We start from the raw sequence: 16,080 nt of genomic DNA, 5'->3' as shown, positions 1-16,080 counted from the left end.
GGCCAGGATTTCATTGGCAGCCAGCTCCTCGGACATCTCCTCCTCGAGTGACATGATCTTGATTGCCACCTGCAATGACATTGGCCACCGGTACCTTGAGAAGACGCACCCCGCTCGAGATCACAAGGAGCACGGAGCGAGTGCTGGTGCAATGAGGCAGCACGCTGGGCCAAAGTGCCTTGTCACTAGACAGCAGAGCTTAGCAGAAGCACCAAAAGCCATCCCAAATGCATTCTGCCGCCTGAGCCTCGACTGTATTTCAGAGGAACAGCCCCTGCTGCAGACATGGAGCTGCCACCCAAACCTCCAAGCACAGCTCACAGCAGCGGGCAAAGCGCTCCAGAGCTGCAAAATGGCGTGGGGCTCTTGGCACTTTACCTGTTGTCCGCTGCTGGTGTCAAGGGCTTTATAAACAGCTCCAAACCCTCTAGAAAGACCAAAGCAGCAGAAAGAGACCTTTATCCCTCTGGCAGTGAAAGCAAGCCCAGGCAGCAGATCTCCCCAGGCTGCCTGGACGCCTTCCTTAGAAAAAATGCCTGGCTGCAGCATCTCTTCGGCCAACAGCATGTTAGCCCGTGAGCCCTCTGCCATGCGGGGCAGGCTGTCCAAGGGAACACTAAGGTGCAGCATGAAGACCAAGGGCCGCTGGAAATCTCCAAGGCGCACACCCTGCCAGGTCATTTCAGAACCTAAGGGGAACTCTCTCCTTGTGCGGGTGTGCATGCATGTGTGTGTCAAAAAAGGGAGAACAGTTTGAGTCAGAAGACTGTCCTTGACAATCTGACCTTTCTTGGATGGCAAGGTGCTCTTTCAGGCCACAAAGCTGCAGGGCCAGGGCTTCTCCCAGCTCCTGCTCCTCACTGCTGCAAGCAAGACACTGCCAGCATCAACTTGTCTTTGATGAGGCCTTTGCATTGCTCTGACCGAGCAGTCCAGGCAGGCGACACGAGGTCAAGCCGGAGCCTGACCATGATTGGAGCTTGCCTGACTTCACGCTTGATATTGCACCAGCCAAAGACCTGGCCCACACTTTTGTAAAATGAGCTGACGTCACGCTTACCCTCGCCCGAGTTCCTCAAATGCCGTGTATTTGCCCGTTGGCCGGCCCGGACTCACGATGCTCCCTGAAAGACAAAAGCAGTGCAGGGCGCTCACTCGCACACAGAGACGCCGCTGCCCAGAGCGTCCCAAAGGCAGCCCTACTGCCCGCAGCTCTGGGCCCTTTGCGGTCCCGCGGCTTCCAGCTGCTGAGACCAGCAAGTGGGAGGGCCATCTTCTCCACCTTTCATCAGGTGGCCTTTCCAAGAAGGCCTTGATTTCTTTCAAGAGCAGCATCTCACGCGATAAGCCAAAATGATGAGCCCTTAAGAAGGGGGCCCTAAGAGGTAAGCAAGGGCCTTTGCTGCCTCCGCAGTCACACCCACCATCACTGGCAGGTCCACTGCCAGGGGCACAAAGTGTCTGGGCCGGAGGAGGAGTAAGAACCAGAGCCAGAAAACACCTGGGGCCAGACAGCTCCCTGGGCAATAGTCACTTGCTACGTGCCAGCCTTCTGCTCAAGCAGAAACAATCTCTGCTTTTGTCTTTGGCCCAGAAGGCAGCCCAGGCAGGGCCAAGCCAGGCCCAGCCGCCCTCACAGGCAGCAGGGACTCCCTGAGCGCTGCCGCGCTTCCTCAGAGCAGTACAACACCTTCTGCAGAGAGGCCTAAGTGCCTCTGAGACTGAGGGCCAGCATCTGGCGCAGCCTACACCCAGACACTCGCACAAGACCCTGCTCTGGCAGACAAGAAATGCACCAGACGGACGTACTCAGTGTCTTCAGGCCCTGCTCCTCCCTCATCTCGGGCTGCTGGGCTGCGCTGCTGCAGGAAGTGCCGGCAGCGGGGCTTGAGCTGGCTGCTGCAGGCCATGCTGGTCCGGCGGCACCAGGTTGAATGGCAGAGCCTGTCTTGCGCTGGGACAAGAAAGGATTGCCCGTCAGAAGGGTGGCTGGCACTCATGCCCCCCCCTAAGCGCACAGCAAAAGCAAGGCCTTGGGAAGGTGCTGCTAGCCACGGCCAGGCCTCTCCAGCTGGAGCAGTTCCCATGTCCCCTTCTCAAAGGCACCTTCGGGAGAAGCCCAAAGGCTACTTGGATCCAGCCCCTCCCGACCACCTCCATGCTCCACGTGTTCAGCTTTTCTGCAAGACACTGGCAACAAGGTATCGATGGGGCTGCCAAATCCACAAAGAGATCAGAGCAGGGCCCCAGAGCCTCGCTGCTTTCCTCCTCCTGTCTTTTCCTGGGCCGGAATGAAATCAGCCCGGAGTTGGCAGGCAACAGTCTGCTCAGAAGCCCGCAGCGTGTCCCTTCTCTGATCTGTTTCACGGATTTCCCTTCTCTATGGCAGCCTTTAGAGAGCGGCCCTTGGGAGCCGCCTTCCAGCCCTGCCCAGACCCACCCGCCCTTTTACAATGCAGGGCTGCCGAGGATTCTCCTCTCCAAACACTGCTCTGACCGGCTGGAAGTGAAGCACAGCCTGAAGCTAATTAGTCCACGGAGACAGCAGGTCCCTTCCAGGGGCCAGTGTCTGCCAGGTACCCTGCAAGGCTGTCAACTGCGTATTTGGGCCGCGCTGTCCGCTGACCACAGGCAGCCTGCACTGACAACGGGCACAAGGGGCTGACTCCTGCACTGAGAGTCACTCAATGCTGCCTCCTGTCTGATCCCAAGAGACACTCTGGCGCCCTCTCAGCATCCCAGCTTCAATGTCAAACTTCAGAACCCATTGGCCAGGGCTCCCCAGCTTGCCTGAAGCCGCACTACGTCACAGCAGGCACACGGCTGCCAGCATCTTCAGCCACGAGCAACAAGGGCTGCTCCAAAACGGGTAGCCTGGCCGTGCGCCAAAGGCAGTGCCAAGCTCAGCTGTCACTTACTGGCTCTGCAAGTTCAGGCTGTGAAGGGACAGCGGCTGAAGGCTTCATCTTCCTTTGCTCCTCTTCATCCTCTTCCTCAATGACAGAGGCAGCCAGAGGAGCTGCTGACCCTGCTGTTGTGCCCTGCAGGCAGACAGAAGTGAGAGAGATGGGCAAAAGCCAGTGCCTTAGGAGCTGCTTTCTATTGAGCTGGGAAAGCACCCAGAAGAAGGGCAAATCATAGACTTTGATACAAGTGGGCCTCTGAGTCACGCAAAGCCGAGGAAGCTGGCTGAACGAGCTGCTACTCCATCTTGCTGTGCATTTGAGCTTCCCTGCTGCCTAGAAGCAGCAAGATGCCTTGGAGCTGTCCCTTTTGCCTTTCATCTCTTGAAAGGCTTTTCACTGGAAAATCAGCAAACAGCCAGTGCTCCCTTTGCTACTGCTGATGCCACCGGGCAGCTGGCCTTTCCTTCAGCCTCCCACGCCGGCACTCCACACTCGGCTGCAACAGGCCAAGCTGGCAGAATTGCTGCACAATTCTCACACGCCAGCAACGTCTCAGCTTCCTTTGCCACTCACCAAAGGACAGGCTTGTCTCCATCCGTGTGTCAGGTGACCTGCAGCCAGCAAGGCAAAAGGAACCAGAGGCCCTTAGAAAAGTGCCTGTGCTGGCCACTCCCACAGCACAAGGCAGTCCCAACACAGAGCATTTCCCTTTCCCAACATGCCTCCAGGAGCAACAGCTCTTTCCCACAGCAAGCAAGAGAACAAGAAGGACGCTAGAGGAGCCTCTGGCTACATTTGGGCCTCTTTTGCCAAGAGAGAAATAGGAAGGCGGTGCTGGAAATGCCCGCTGCTCTTCAAAACTTTGAGCTTCTCTTGTGCCTAACAGCTCAAGCTACATTTCCCTCTTCTCTTTCCTGCATTTTCCATATACATTCTTTTAAATTGCATGCCCTAATTCCCATCCCTTGGCTGAAGATGATAGCCCAGCAAAGCTTCCACAAAGGGTCCCTTCCCTGTGGCAGCTCCCTGCTGAAGCAGCCCAGGAACAGCTGCTGGGCTCAGCAGCAAACCCTCCCTGCACTGGAGTTTGTGCTGCATGGCCAAGGCAATCGCAGTCTTGGCACAGCATCAAAGGCTCAAGTCATGCAGCCAAGGCCTTTAAGGGGTAGAATATGGAGCAAAAGGTGCTTTCCTTCACTCCTGGAGAGAACCACTGAGTTGGTAGAAATACTTGTGAGGATCTGCCCTCAGAGTCTGCAATTTGCAGCTTGTCTTGCTTGAAGCAGCAAGCTGAGGAAATGACAGACTCCGCTGCCGCGCACTCTCCCGGGGAGGGAAGGCAACCGCTGCAGGTTGCATGGCAAATAGTCTGCACGCGCTACCCAGTACAGATGCCCCCTTTGTAGCTGATGCTGCTGGCAGGACATTGACCAAAGCGGTGGCACCTTCACGGCCATTTTGTTCCCAAAGAAACTGGGCCACTGCTGCGGCATAAAGAGCAGAGCCAAGCAAAAGTCGGGCAATGCCAGCCCCAGGAGAAACCTTTACTTACGAGTCAGCTGGGTCAGGTAGTAGCCAGAATAGACAACAGAAAAGATGGTGCAAACGGCGGCACAGACTTGCCCAATCATTTTGGCAGTGCTGTGCGCGTTTGCACGCTGAGTGCCAGCCAAGGGAAAGCCAAGACTCCTCTCGGGGTGCAGGCCGTCTGCTGAGAGCTCCTTGAGCACAAGGATCCTCCTGCAGGGAGCCAGCGGAAGAGCTGCTCTGGACGACCAGGCCTGGCGCGCACCGGGACAACGCTGTGCTGACAGCACTGTGACGTGGCACCTCTGGCTTGACCTCACAATGGCAGCTGCTCTGTGGCTTTCTTGTGCCCAGCAAGACAACCTTGTGTACAGCTGATGCAAAAGAAAAGCCTGGGAAATTCTCCTCACTCACAAAGGCAGTGCTCAAGGCATGCCAGGGGAACTCAGAAAATGCACCAATCCAAGCGGCATCCAAGCAATGCAAGCAAACATGACTCTTGGTCCCAAAAGCTTTGACTGAAAGCAAGTCTGCTTCTTCTAGGTGGCATCCTAGCTGGTTTGGAAAAGCCTAACTTCTTCAGTGACATTTAGATGGCAAACGAAGCAAAGATAATAAATTTCCAGGACTATTGTAGGCTGCAGTTGCTCCTTGAGCACGCGGGTGCATGCTGACCTATGGAGGGGCTTGACAGCTGGCCTGCAAGCAAAGCCGAGTTCATGGAAGAAATAGCAGTTGATGGTTTTTGAGTGTATCCATAGCAAGGAAGAAGACAAGGCCGTCAGCATGGAAACCCATTAGAAGAGATTCAGGAAAAGTTGCGTATGCTAGACTAGGTGCCGAAGTAGATGTGCATACGTGCCTTATAAATTTCTGTAAAACTTTTGCCAGTTGTATTGACGTTAATTGCTTTGCACCAATGGATAGAAGAAGTTATTGTGATGTAGTTAGTGACTTGAGATCACGCTTTGTTAAGAGTGTATAAGCTGGAGAACATGCAGAATAAAACAAACAAACCTTTTTCTTCTTGGACCCTGATCACGTGTGTATGCCACGTCCGGCCTAACGGTGACGCTTGCCCCATCTCTGGGTCAAGAAACAAGTCTTGTCTGACTGGTAACTTTTCAACAAGCTGAGAAAGAAATTAATAGCTGGACATGCAGATTTCTGAAGAGAGGAAAGAAAAGTGTTGACAAGAATAAACCTAAGTTTTCAATGCCTGAAGCACTCAAAAATAACATGTTTTGGGATAGTGTACCATATGTTAGACAGAGTTAAAACAAACCACAACTCATTAGTATCTGGACTTCATTGCCCACTCTGCTTAGAGATGTTGCTTGAAGGCACTTGGTGTCAAGGATCCAGTTCCTGTAGATCACTGTCGACGTAGATCAAAATCCTCCCAACAAATCAGTGTCAAAACCAGCAAGAGTGAGACTTTTGTCCTTGGCAGTAGCTTCCAGGTGCTCCTGGAAGTCACCAGGCCTTGACACAAAGATGTGTATTCAACGGAGGGAGAGAAGCATCATGCTTAGCTCTAAATGTGACCTTTGCTAGCAGATCACACTAGCAGGCAATAAATTACATTTGTTCTGCACTTCGGCAGAGCCAAGATTGGAATCAAAGTCTAGATCACAGGAGAAGATCACACGAGCCTCAGCTTTTCCAGAAGAGGAAAAATACAAAGGATAGTAAATTTGCGTTGGGTTTACAGGCTATTTTTGCAGATCGATAGACAAGGGATGAAGCTTAAAAGATGAGAGCAAAGGAAAATCAACAGATATGCTGAAAGTGAGTGAAGAGTAAGGGGACCTCAAATTAACTGAAAAGCTGCACAGAAAGCTTCTCTACTTTGTGCACTTGCCTCAAGTTTTCAATGGCAAAATCTAGGAGTACTTCAAACTTATTTTTATTAATTCTAGAAGAAAGACAATCAAAACGGTGTACTTCTGCTTACAGTATCAAGTAAAGCACAGGAAGCCATTAGAGTAAGAAAAATTGTGTTCAGACGGCTGAGGCAGCCTTAGGGGTAGGAGGAATGGGGAGGCGTGGAAATCAGGCCTGTGGGCAACATTCAAGGAGCATCCAGTCCCTGAGCAGTCCCTCACAGTGGGTATGCCAGCAGATGGAGGCGAAATGGAGCCACAGCTGGGTGGGAAAAGGGCCGGGGTGGGGAGCCGTGCTCAGCAGGGGCTCCTGCATCAAATTGCTCAATGACAGGTGTGCTATGCTGTGTGCATGTTTCCAACACCTGGCAACAGCAGGCTGGCCCAGAGGTGGGAAAAGGCCAAGGAGGCAGCAGAGTGGGAATGGGGCTCTGCAGGAGGCCCTGGTGGTTGCACACCCCTGTAGGGGATGAGGCTGGCCCAGAGGGTCCCTGGGGGTCTGGGGTGAAAAGCGGGGAAAAGAGAAGCAGGGAGGAAATGCCAGATGCTGCCGCTGTGAGAATGCCATTCCATCCCACAGGTGACATAGTGAGAGGAGGGTGGCAACAAAATGGTGATTGCTGCTGATCAGCCTGACATCTGATCAAGACAAGAGGCCCAGAAAGGACTGCACATCTGCCTCCTAGTGCTGTCCTGAATGGCAGCTCATTACCTGGTGTTCATTACCTGTAGGTCTCTCAGCTTCCCACAGGCATGCCACACTTCAGGTAAGCAAAGCTGCTTACCTCACTATGTTCTTTGGGCCTCTGAAAGGGACTGTCCACTTAGCTACAGCCTGGCAAGGAAGGGAGTCTTACAACACTCTGGATATTTTCGACTTTTATTGACACTCGGGCTGAAACAAAGTATCCCCTCGCTGCTTCTTCATCTTCATCATTCTGTCCTGCAGGTGGCCTGCTCAGGCTGACAGCTTGGAGCGCCTGCAGGCTCCAGTTCTGCTGCAGCCCAGCTTTTCCTCTCACTGCTTAATTCTTATTATGACAATTCTTTCATTTCTACTTCAAAGCTTCCCTAAATTAACAACACTCTATCCTAAGCTAAACAATCCTCTACTATCCAAGCTGTCTACGTTCTATAGTCCTTAAAAGTTGATCCCTATAGTTCCTAATTTTTTTCAATTTTCATCTCTTGCAGAAAGAAAAACAACAGAGCTTTAAATTGAACCTAACAACATATCTAACCTAACCTAACCTAACCTAACCTAACCTAATCTAATCCAACCTAATGCTAACCTAACCCAACCTAACCTAACAGCTAACCTAACAGCTAACCTAACAGCTAAACTGAGCAAATATCTACACTATCATGTTTCCTAGCTACGGCACAGCTCCTCTTCAACCTCGGGGGATGGCTGAAGCTCTGCCTAAAGATGACACATCCCCTTTTCCCTCCTCTTGGCTGGCGGGGCATCAGGGCCTCCTCAGGCGCAGGTGTCTCCTCTCCAGTCTTCCTGCACTTGCTTGGCTGAGATGATCAGAGCAGCCAGGCTGGAGGCAGGATCGCCTGAGGTCACGAAGGGATGCTGCCCAGAGGAAAAAGAACAAAGAAAGGAACTCTTACTTTCCAGGATCACTTGAGCCTGCGGGCTCAAGCAGGATTCCCTGGCTACCAGCAAGACACACAAAGAGCGCTGAGGGCAGCATGTCCCCCTGCGCCTTCCTGTCCTGGCAGCTTTCTGTGCCACGTGGCCCACACTCCTCCTCCTCCTCATCCCTTCATGCAGGTGTCCTCAGCTGCCAGGGCTTTTTGCCCCTTTGCTTTTTCTTACCTGTAGGAGCTCCTGGGCAGACCAGCGCCTGTCCTCATCTGCCTGCAGGCAGCAGCGGAGGAAGTCGCGCAGGAGAGCCGAGTGGTGCCTGGGGTTCTGCAGTTTTGGGGGCCCGTTCCTTTCTAGCAGTTCAAAAACCTACAGCACATGGATGCAAGAGGACACTCCACCTGCTCCTTTGCTAGCCACACACAGCTCTCTCCACACAGAGCCCTCTTGCTAAGCTACACCTTACCCGGAGACGGGCTTCCCGCTGGTAAGGAGCTTCCCCTTCCACCATTTCCAGCCCCATGATCCCCAGGGACCAGATGTCCACTTTGGGGCCGTAGGCTTCTCCTCTCACCACCTCCGGTGCCATCCAGCTGGGAGTGCCGACGCTGGAGCTGCGCTTGCTGTGCTCAGGGCTGAGCTGAGCACAGAGGCCAAAGTCACCTGAGGACAAAAACAAAGCCTGTCAAAGCCAGCTACCACTGGCAAAGCAGCCAAAACCATTGCCCTGACCAGGCCATGCTGAATCTAACTGAAAAAGCAGCTGAGCTCTCCTTCCACGTGCCTGGAGCCAGGCAAATAAGGCATCGGCCGCTTCAAAAACACCCTGACGATTCACGCACTGGCCAAGCCGCCCTTCTGCCCCAGTGGCCGTCACCAAAATGCAAGCACACGGCATATGCTGGACATGCTGCAGCCCAGCAGGGATACCCACCCAACTTGACGGATCCGTCCGTGCCCACCAGGACGTTGCAACTTTTGATGTCTCTGTGGATGACTTGGCGGGAATGAAGGAAATGCAGTCCTTGCAGGCACTGAGAGAGAAAAAGGAGGGAGGGAAAGTTAACCTGCAGGATCTGATTTCATCCCACCCGCAAGGAAAGAGCTCAAGGGGATTGGCGGCTTTCTCAGGGAATTGTGAGCGAGGGCGAAACATCACGCTGCTGTCACCATGAAGAGCTTGCTGCTTCAACACTCTTGGAAGTTTTTTCTAGATTTCCAAGCAAAGGCATCTGGGCTCCCAAAAGTTCCACCGGCCTTGGGTAGGAAGCGCGCCACCTTTGGCTGGGAGGCGGCACGGCAAAGAATTTTGGGGAAGCCTAGTGGCAGCAGAAGAGGAAGCTGCTGGTGACAGCAGCACCTTCGAGCTGTTCCACAATGCATCGCCATGCAGGCTGCAATGCTAGCCTTTGAAGCTGAGGACAGCTCTTTGCCCTTAGCTTGAAATTCTGCCACCCGCATGCTGCCTTCCAGTGGCAAGCAATGTAGGACAGACAGACAGGCTCCAGGCAAACATTCCCAGGCAAAGCTGAGAAGAGGAAGAAAGAGAAATTGAGCCAGTGAGCGAGCACCAAGGCCAGAGGACAGACAGGATGGAAGAGTGCAAGAACAGAGCCTGAGGAGTGCAAGGGCACTGGCAGGCAGTACACTTCCCATGCTCTTTCTTCTCCTGTGTGGCGTGACAGCAGCAGCAGCAGCAGCAGCAGCAGCAGCAGCAGCAGCAGCAAAAGAAAGGTGAGAGCAAGAAATCTCGGCTCTCCTTAAGCTCCAGCCGACAAGCAGCATCCGGGCAGTCTTGGGCAAGCACAAGCGGGATCCCTCACCTCCCGACAGACAGCGCCTATCTGTCCTTCCTCCAGGTACACTGCCCTCAGCACATCAAACAAGGTGCCGCCGTCCATGAACTCCATGGCCAGCCAGAGCTCCGCATCCACCAGGTAGCTGAAAGAAGAAAACCACGGCATGGAGCAACAGAATGGGCATAGCCTCAGTCACCCCAGGGCCTGAGACAGGTTTTTGCAGCTGCTCTCCAAGCTACGGGTGCCACAAGAGACTGTTGAACACCAGCTCCACCTCCTCCCACGCTCTGGAGACACGCAGAGAAATCATCCCCAGCTCTGTTCTCTGCCAGCGACCAAAGGGCATCGTCTCTTTGCGCTTGCACCAGCTAAAGCTACATTGACACCAGAATATGCCAACCTGTCTAAGTAGGTAACGATATTGGGACTCCTGTTGTCCCTCATGGCCAGGATTTCATTGGCAGCCAGCTCCTCGGACATCTCCTCCTCGAGTGACATGATCTTGATTGCCACCTGCAATGACATTGGCCACCGGTACCTTGAGAAGACGCACCCCGCTCGAGATCACAAGGAGCACGGAGCGAGTGCTGGTGCAATGAGGCAGCACGCTGGGCCAAAGTGCCTTGTCACTAGACAGCAGAGCTTAGCAGAAGCACCAAAAGCCATCCCAAATGCATTCTGCCGCCTGAGCCTCGACTGTATTTCAGAGGAACAGCCCCTGCTGCAGACATGGAGCTGCCACCCAAACCTCCAAGCACAGCTCACAGCAGCGGGCAAAGCGCTCCAGAGCTGCAAAATGGCGTGGGGCTCTTGGCACTTTACCTGTTGTCCGCTGCTGGTGTCAAGGGCTTTATAAACAGCTCCAAACCCTCTAGAAAGACCAAAGCAGCAGAAAGAGACCTTTATCCCTCTGGCAGTGAAAGCAAGCCCAGGCAGCAGATCTCCCCAGGCTGCCTGGACGCCTTCCTTAGAAAAAATGCCTGGCTGCAGCATCTCTTCGGCCAACAGCATGTTAGCCCGTGAGCCCTCTGCCATGCGGGGCAGGCTGTCCAAGGGAACACTAAGGTGCAGCATGAAGACCAAGGGCCGCTGGAAATCTCCAAGGCGCACACCCTGCCAGGTCATTTCAGAACCTAAGGGGAACTCTCTCCTTGTGCGGGTGTGCATGCATGTGTGTGTCAAAAAAGGGAGAACAGTTTGAGTCAGAAGACTGTCCTTGACAATCTGACCTTTCTTGGATGGCAAGGTGCTCTTTCAGGCCACAAAGCTGCAGGGCCAGGGCTTCTCCCAGCTCCTGCTCCTCACTGCTGCAAGCAAGACACTGCCAGCATCAACTTGTCTTTGATGAGGCCTTTGCATTGCTCTGACCGAGCAGTCCAGGCAGGCGACACGAGGTCAAGCCGGAGCCTGACCATGATTGGAGCTTGCCTGACTTCACGCTTGATATTGCACCAGCCAAAGACCTGGCCCACACTTTTGTAAAATGAGCTGACGTCACGCTTACCCTCGCCCGAGTTCCTCAAATGCCGTGTATTTGCCCGTTGGCCGGCCCGGACTCACGATGCTCCCTGAAAGACAAAAGCAGTGCAGGGCGCTCACTCGCACACAGAGACGCCGCTGCCCAGAGCGTCCCAAAGGCAGCCCTACTGCCCGCAGCTCTGGGCCCTTTGCGGTCCCGCGGCTTCCAGCTGCTGAGACCAGCAAGTGGGAGGGCCATCTTCTCCACCTTTCATCAGGTGGCCTTTCCAAGAAGGCCTTGATTTCTTTCAAGAGCAGCATCTCACGCGATAAGCCAAAATGATGAGCCCTTAAGAAGGGGGCCCTAAGAGGTAAGCAAGGGCCTTTGCTGCCTCCGCAGTCACACCCACCATCACTGGCAGGTCCACTGCCAGGGGCACAAAGTGTCTGGGCCGGAGGAGGAGTAAGAACCAGAGCCAGAAAACACCTGGGGCCAGACAGCTCCCTGGGCAATAGTCACTTGCTACGTGCCAGCCTTCTGCTCAAGCAGAAACAATCTCTGCTTTTGTCTTTGGCCCAGAAGGCAGCCCAGGCAGGGCCAAGCCAGGCCCAGCCGCCCTCACAGGCAGCAGGGACTCCCTGAGCGCTGCCGCGCTTCCTCAGAGCAGTACAACACCTTCTGCAGAGAGGCCTAAGTGCCTCTGAGACTGAGGGCCAGCATCTGGCGCAGCCTACACCCAGACACTCGCACAAGACCCTGCTCTGGCAGACAAGAAATGCACCAGACGGACGTACTCAGTGTCTTCAGGCCCTGCTCCTCCCTCATCTCGGGCTGCTGGGCTGCGCTGCTGCAGGAAGTGCCGGCAGCGGGGCTTGAGCTGGCTGCTGCAGGCCATGCTGGTCCGGCGGCACCAGGTTGAATGGCAGAGCCTGTCTTGCGCTGGGACAAGAAAGGATTGCCCGTCAGAAGGGTGGCTGGCACTCATGCCCCCCCCTAAGCGCACAGCAAAAGCAAGGCCTTGGGAAGGTGCTGCTAGCCACGGCCAGGCCTCTCCAGCTGGAGCAGTTCCCATGTCCCCTTCTCAAAGGCACCTTCGGGAGAAGCCCAAAGGCTACTTGGATCCAGCCCCTCCCGACCACCTCCATGCTCCACGTGTTCAGCTTTTCTGCAAGACACTGGCAACAAGGTATCGATGGGGCTGCCAAATCCACAAAGAGATCAGAGCAGGGCCCCAGAGCCTCGCTGCTTTCCTCCTCCTGTCTTTTCCTGGGCCGGAATGAAATCAGCCCGGAGTTGGCAGGCAACAGTCTGCTCAGAAGCCCGCAGCGTGTCCCTTCTCTGATCTGTTTCACGGATTTCCCTTCTCTATGGCAGCCTTTAGAGAGCGGCCCTTGGGAGCCGCCTTCCAGCCCTGCCCAGACCCACCCGCCCTTTTACAATGCAGGGCTGCCGAGGATTCTCCTCTCCAAACACTGCTCTGACCGGCTGGAAGTGAAGCACAGCCTGAAGCTAATTAGTCCACGGAGACAGCAGGTCCCTTCCAGGGGCCAGTGTCTGCCAGGTACCCTGCAAGGCTGTCAACTGCGTATTTGGGCCGCGCTGTCCGCTGACCACAGGCAGCCTGCACTGACAACGGGCACAAGGGGCTGACTCCTGCACTGAGAGTCACTCAATGCTGCCTCCTGTCTGATCCCAAGAGACACTCTGGCGCCCTCTCAGCATCCCAGCTTCAATGTCAAACTTCAGAACCCATTGGCCAGGGCTCCCCAGCTTGCCTGAAGCCGCACTACGTCACAGCAGGCACACGGCTGCCAGCATCTTCAGCCACGAGCAACAAGGGCTGCTCCAAAACGGGTAGCCTGGCCGTGCGCCAAAGGCAGTGCCAAGCTCAGCTGTCACTTACTGGCTCTGCAAGTTCAGGCTGTGAAGGGACAGCGGCTGAAGGCTTCATCTTCCTTTGCTCCTCTTCATCCTCTTCCTCAATGACAGAGGCAGCCAGAGGAGCTGCTGACCCTGCTGTTGTGCCCTGCAGGCAGACAGAAGTGAGAGAGATGGGCAAAAGCCAGTGCCTTAGGAGCTGCTTTCTATTGAGCTGGGAAAGCACCCAGAAGAAGGGCAAATCATAGACTTTGATACAAGTGGGCCTCTGAGTCACGCAAAGCCGAGGAAGCTGGCTGAACGAGCTGCTACTCCATCTTGCTGTGCATTTGAGCTTCCCTGCTGCCTAGAAGCAGCAAGATGCCTTGGAGCTGTCCCTTTTGCCTTTCATCTCTTGAAAGGCTTTTCACTGGAAAATCAGCAAACAGCCAGTGCTCCCTTTGCTACTGCTGATGCCACCGGGCAGCTGGCCTTTCCTTCAGCCTCCCACGCCGGCACTCCACACTCGGCTGCAACAGGCCAAGCTGGCAGAATTGCTGCACAATTCTCACACGCCAGCAACGTCTCAGCTTCCTTTGCCACTCACCAAAGGACAGGCTTGTCTCCATCCGTGTGTCAGGTGACCTGCAGCCAGCAAGGCAAAAGGAACCAGAGGCCCTTAGAAAAGTGCCTGTGCTGGCCACTCCCACAGCACAAGGCAGTCCCAACACAGAGCATTTCCCTTTCCCAACATGCCTCCAGGAGCAACAGCTCTTTCCCACAGCAAGCAAGAGAACAAGAAGGACGCTAGAGGAGCCTCTGGCTACATTTGGGCCTCTTTTGCCAAGAGAGAAATAGGAAGGCGGTGCTGGAAATGCCCGCTGCTCTTCAAAACTTTGAGCTTCTCTTGTGCCTAACAGCTCAAGCTACATTTCCCTCTTCTCTTTCCTGCATTTTCCATATACATTCTTTTAAATTGCATGCCCTAATTCCCATCCCTTGGCTGAAGATGATAGCCCAGCAAAGCTTCCACAAAGGGTCCCTTCCCTGTGGCAGCTCCCTGCTGAAGCAGCCCAGGAACAGCTGCTGGGCTCAGCAGCAAACCCTCCCTGCACTGGAGTTTGTGCTGCATGGCCAAGGCAATCGCAGTCTTGGCACAGCATCAAAGGCTCAAGTCATGCAGCCAAGGCCTTTAAGGGGTAGAATATGGAGCAAAAGGTGCTTTCCTTCACTCCTGGAGAGAACCACTGAGTTGGTAGAAATACTTGTGAGGATCTGCCCTCAGAGTCTGCAATTTGCAGCTTGTCTTGCTTGAAGCAGCAAGCTGAGGAAATGACAGACTCCGCTGCCGCGCACTCTCCCGGGGAGGGAAGGCAACCGCTGCAGGTTGCATGGCAAATAGTCTGCACGCGCTACCCAGTACAGATGCCCCCTTTGTAGCTGATGCTGCTGGCAGGACATTGACCAAAGCGGTGGCACCTTCACGGCCATTTTGTTCCCAAAGAAACTGGGCCACTGCTGCGGCATAAAGAGCAGAGCCAAGCAAAAGTCGGGCAATGCCAGCCCCAGGAGAAACCTTTACTTACGAGTCAGCTGGGTCAGGTAGTAGCCAGAATAGACAACAGAAAAGATGGTGCAAACGGCGGCACAGACTTGCCCAATCATTTTGGCAGTGCTGTGCGCGTTTGCACGCTGAGTGCCAGCCAAGGGAAAGCCAAGACTCCTCTCGGGGTGCAGGCCGTCTGCTGAGAGCTCCTTGAGCACAAGGATCCTCCTGCAGGGAGCCAGCGGAAGAGCTGCTCTGGACGACCAGGCCTGGCGCGCACCGGGACAACGCTGTGCTGACAGCACTGTGACGTGGCACCTCTGGCTTGACCTCACAATGGCAGCTGCTCTGTGGCTTTCTTGTGCCCAGCAAGACAACCTTGTGTACAGCTGATGCAAAAGAAAAGCCTGGGAAATTCTCCTCACTCACAAAGGCAGTGCTCAAGGCATGCCAGGGGAACTCAGAAAATGCACCAATCCAAGCGGCATCCAAGCAATGCAAGCAAACATGACTCTTGGTCCCAAAAGCTTTGACTGAAAGCAAGTCTGCTTCTTCTAGGTGGCATCCTAGCTGGTTTGGAAAAGCCTAACTTCTTCAGTGACATTTAGATGGCAAACGAAGCAAAGATAATAAATTTCCAGGACTATTGTAGGCTGCAGTTGCTCCTTGAGCACGCGGGTGCATGCTGACCTATGGAGGGGCTTGACAGCTGGCCTGCAAGCAAAGCCGAGTTCATGGAAGAAATAGCAGTTGATGGTTTTTGAGTGTATCCATAGCAAGGAAGAAGACAAGGCCGTCAGCATGGAAACCCATTAGAAGAGATTCAGGAAAAGTTGCGTATGCTAGACTAGGTGCCGAAGTAGATGTGCATACGTGCCTTATAAATTTCTGTAAAACTTTTGCCAGTTGTATTGACGTTAATTGCTTTGCACCAATGGATAGAAGAAGTTATTGTGATGTAGTTAGTGACTTGAGATCACGCTTTGTTAAGAGTGTATAAGCTGGAGAACATGCAGAATAAAACAAACAAACCTTTTTCTTCTTGGACCCTGATCACGTGTGTATGCCACGTCCGGCCTAACGGTGACGCTTGCCCCATCTCTGGGTCAAGAAACAAGTCTTGTCTGACTGGTAACTTTTCAACAAGCTGAGAAAGAAATTAGTAGCTGGACATGCAGATTTCTGAAGAGAGGAAAGAAAAGTGTTGACAAGAATAAACCTAAGTTTTCAATGCCTGAAGCACTCAAAAATAACATGTTTTGGGATAGTGTACCATATGTTAGACAGAGTTAAAACAAACCACAACTCATTAGTATCTGGACTTCATTGCCCACTCTGCTTAGAGATGTTGCTTGAAGGCACTTGGTGTCAAGGATCCAGTTCCTGTAGATCACTGTCGACGTAGATCAAAATCCTCCCAACAAATCAGTGTCAAAACCAGCAAGAGTGAGACTTTTGTCCTTGGCAGTAGCTTCCAGGTGCTCCTGGAAGTCACCAGGCCTT

The 16,080-nt window shown here is 53.8% G+C and overlaps 1 protein-coding gene across 1 annotated transcript; it reads right to left on the bottom strand.

Annotated features, from left to right (window-relative positions):
- Positions 1-2,528: 2,528 nt before the first annotated feature.
- Positions 2,529-10,159, bottom strand: LOC131571659 (serine/threonine-protein kinase PAK 3-like). The gene is made up of 6 exons (XM_058824439.1): positions 10,116-10,159; positions 9,740-9,857; positions 8,851-8,950; positions 8,383-8,579; positions 4,459-4,627; positions 2,529-2,641 (listed from the first exon to the last, which is right to left on the bottom strand). Exons 1-6 carry the CDS (start codon positions 10,157-10,159, stop codon positions 2,529-2,531), a joined length of 741 nt encoding a protein of 246 aa, XP_058680422.1.
- Between the last annotated feature and the right edge of the window lie 5,921 nt (positions 10,160-16,080).

This window comes from Ammospiza caudacuta, chromosome Z (assembly GCF_027887145.1).
Source record: "Ammospiza caudacuta isolate bAmmCau1 chromosome Z, bAmmCau1.pri, whole genome shotgun sequence".
Taxonomy (NCBI): Eukaryota; Metazoa; Chordata; class Aves; order Passeriformes; family Passerellidae; genus Ammospiza; species Ammospiza caudacuta.
Note: the sequence above shows the minus strand (reverse complement) of the source record. Positions and strands in the feature narration are given on the sequence as shown.

Coding starts and splice junctions, on each gene's coding strand:
- LOC131571659 (XM_058824439.1), bottom strand. CDS start 10,159: ATGAGGGACAACAGGAGTCCCAATATCGTTACCTACTTAGACAG. Junction 8,951..9,739: donor TAGGCGCTGTCTGTCGGGAG/GTGAGGGATCCC, acceptor TTTCTCTCTCAG/TGCCTGCAAGGACTGCATTT. Junction 4,628..8,382: donor AGCGGGAAGCCCGTCTCCGG/GTAAGGTGTAGC, acceptor CTTGTGCTCAAG/GAGCTCTCAGCAGACGGCCT.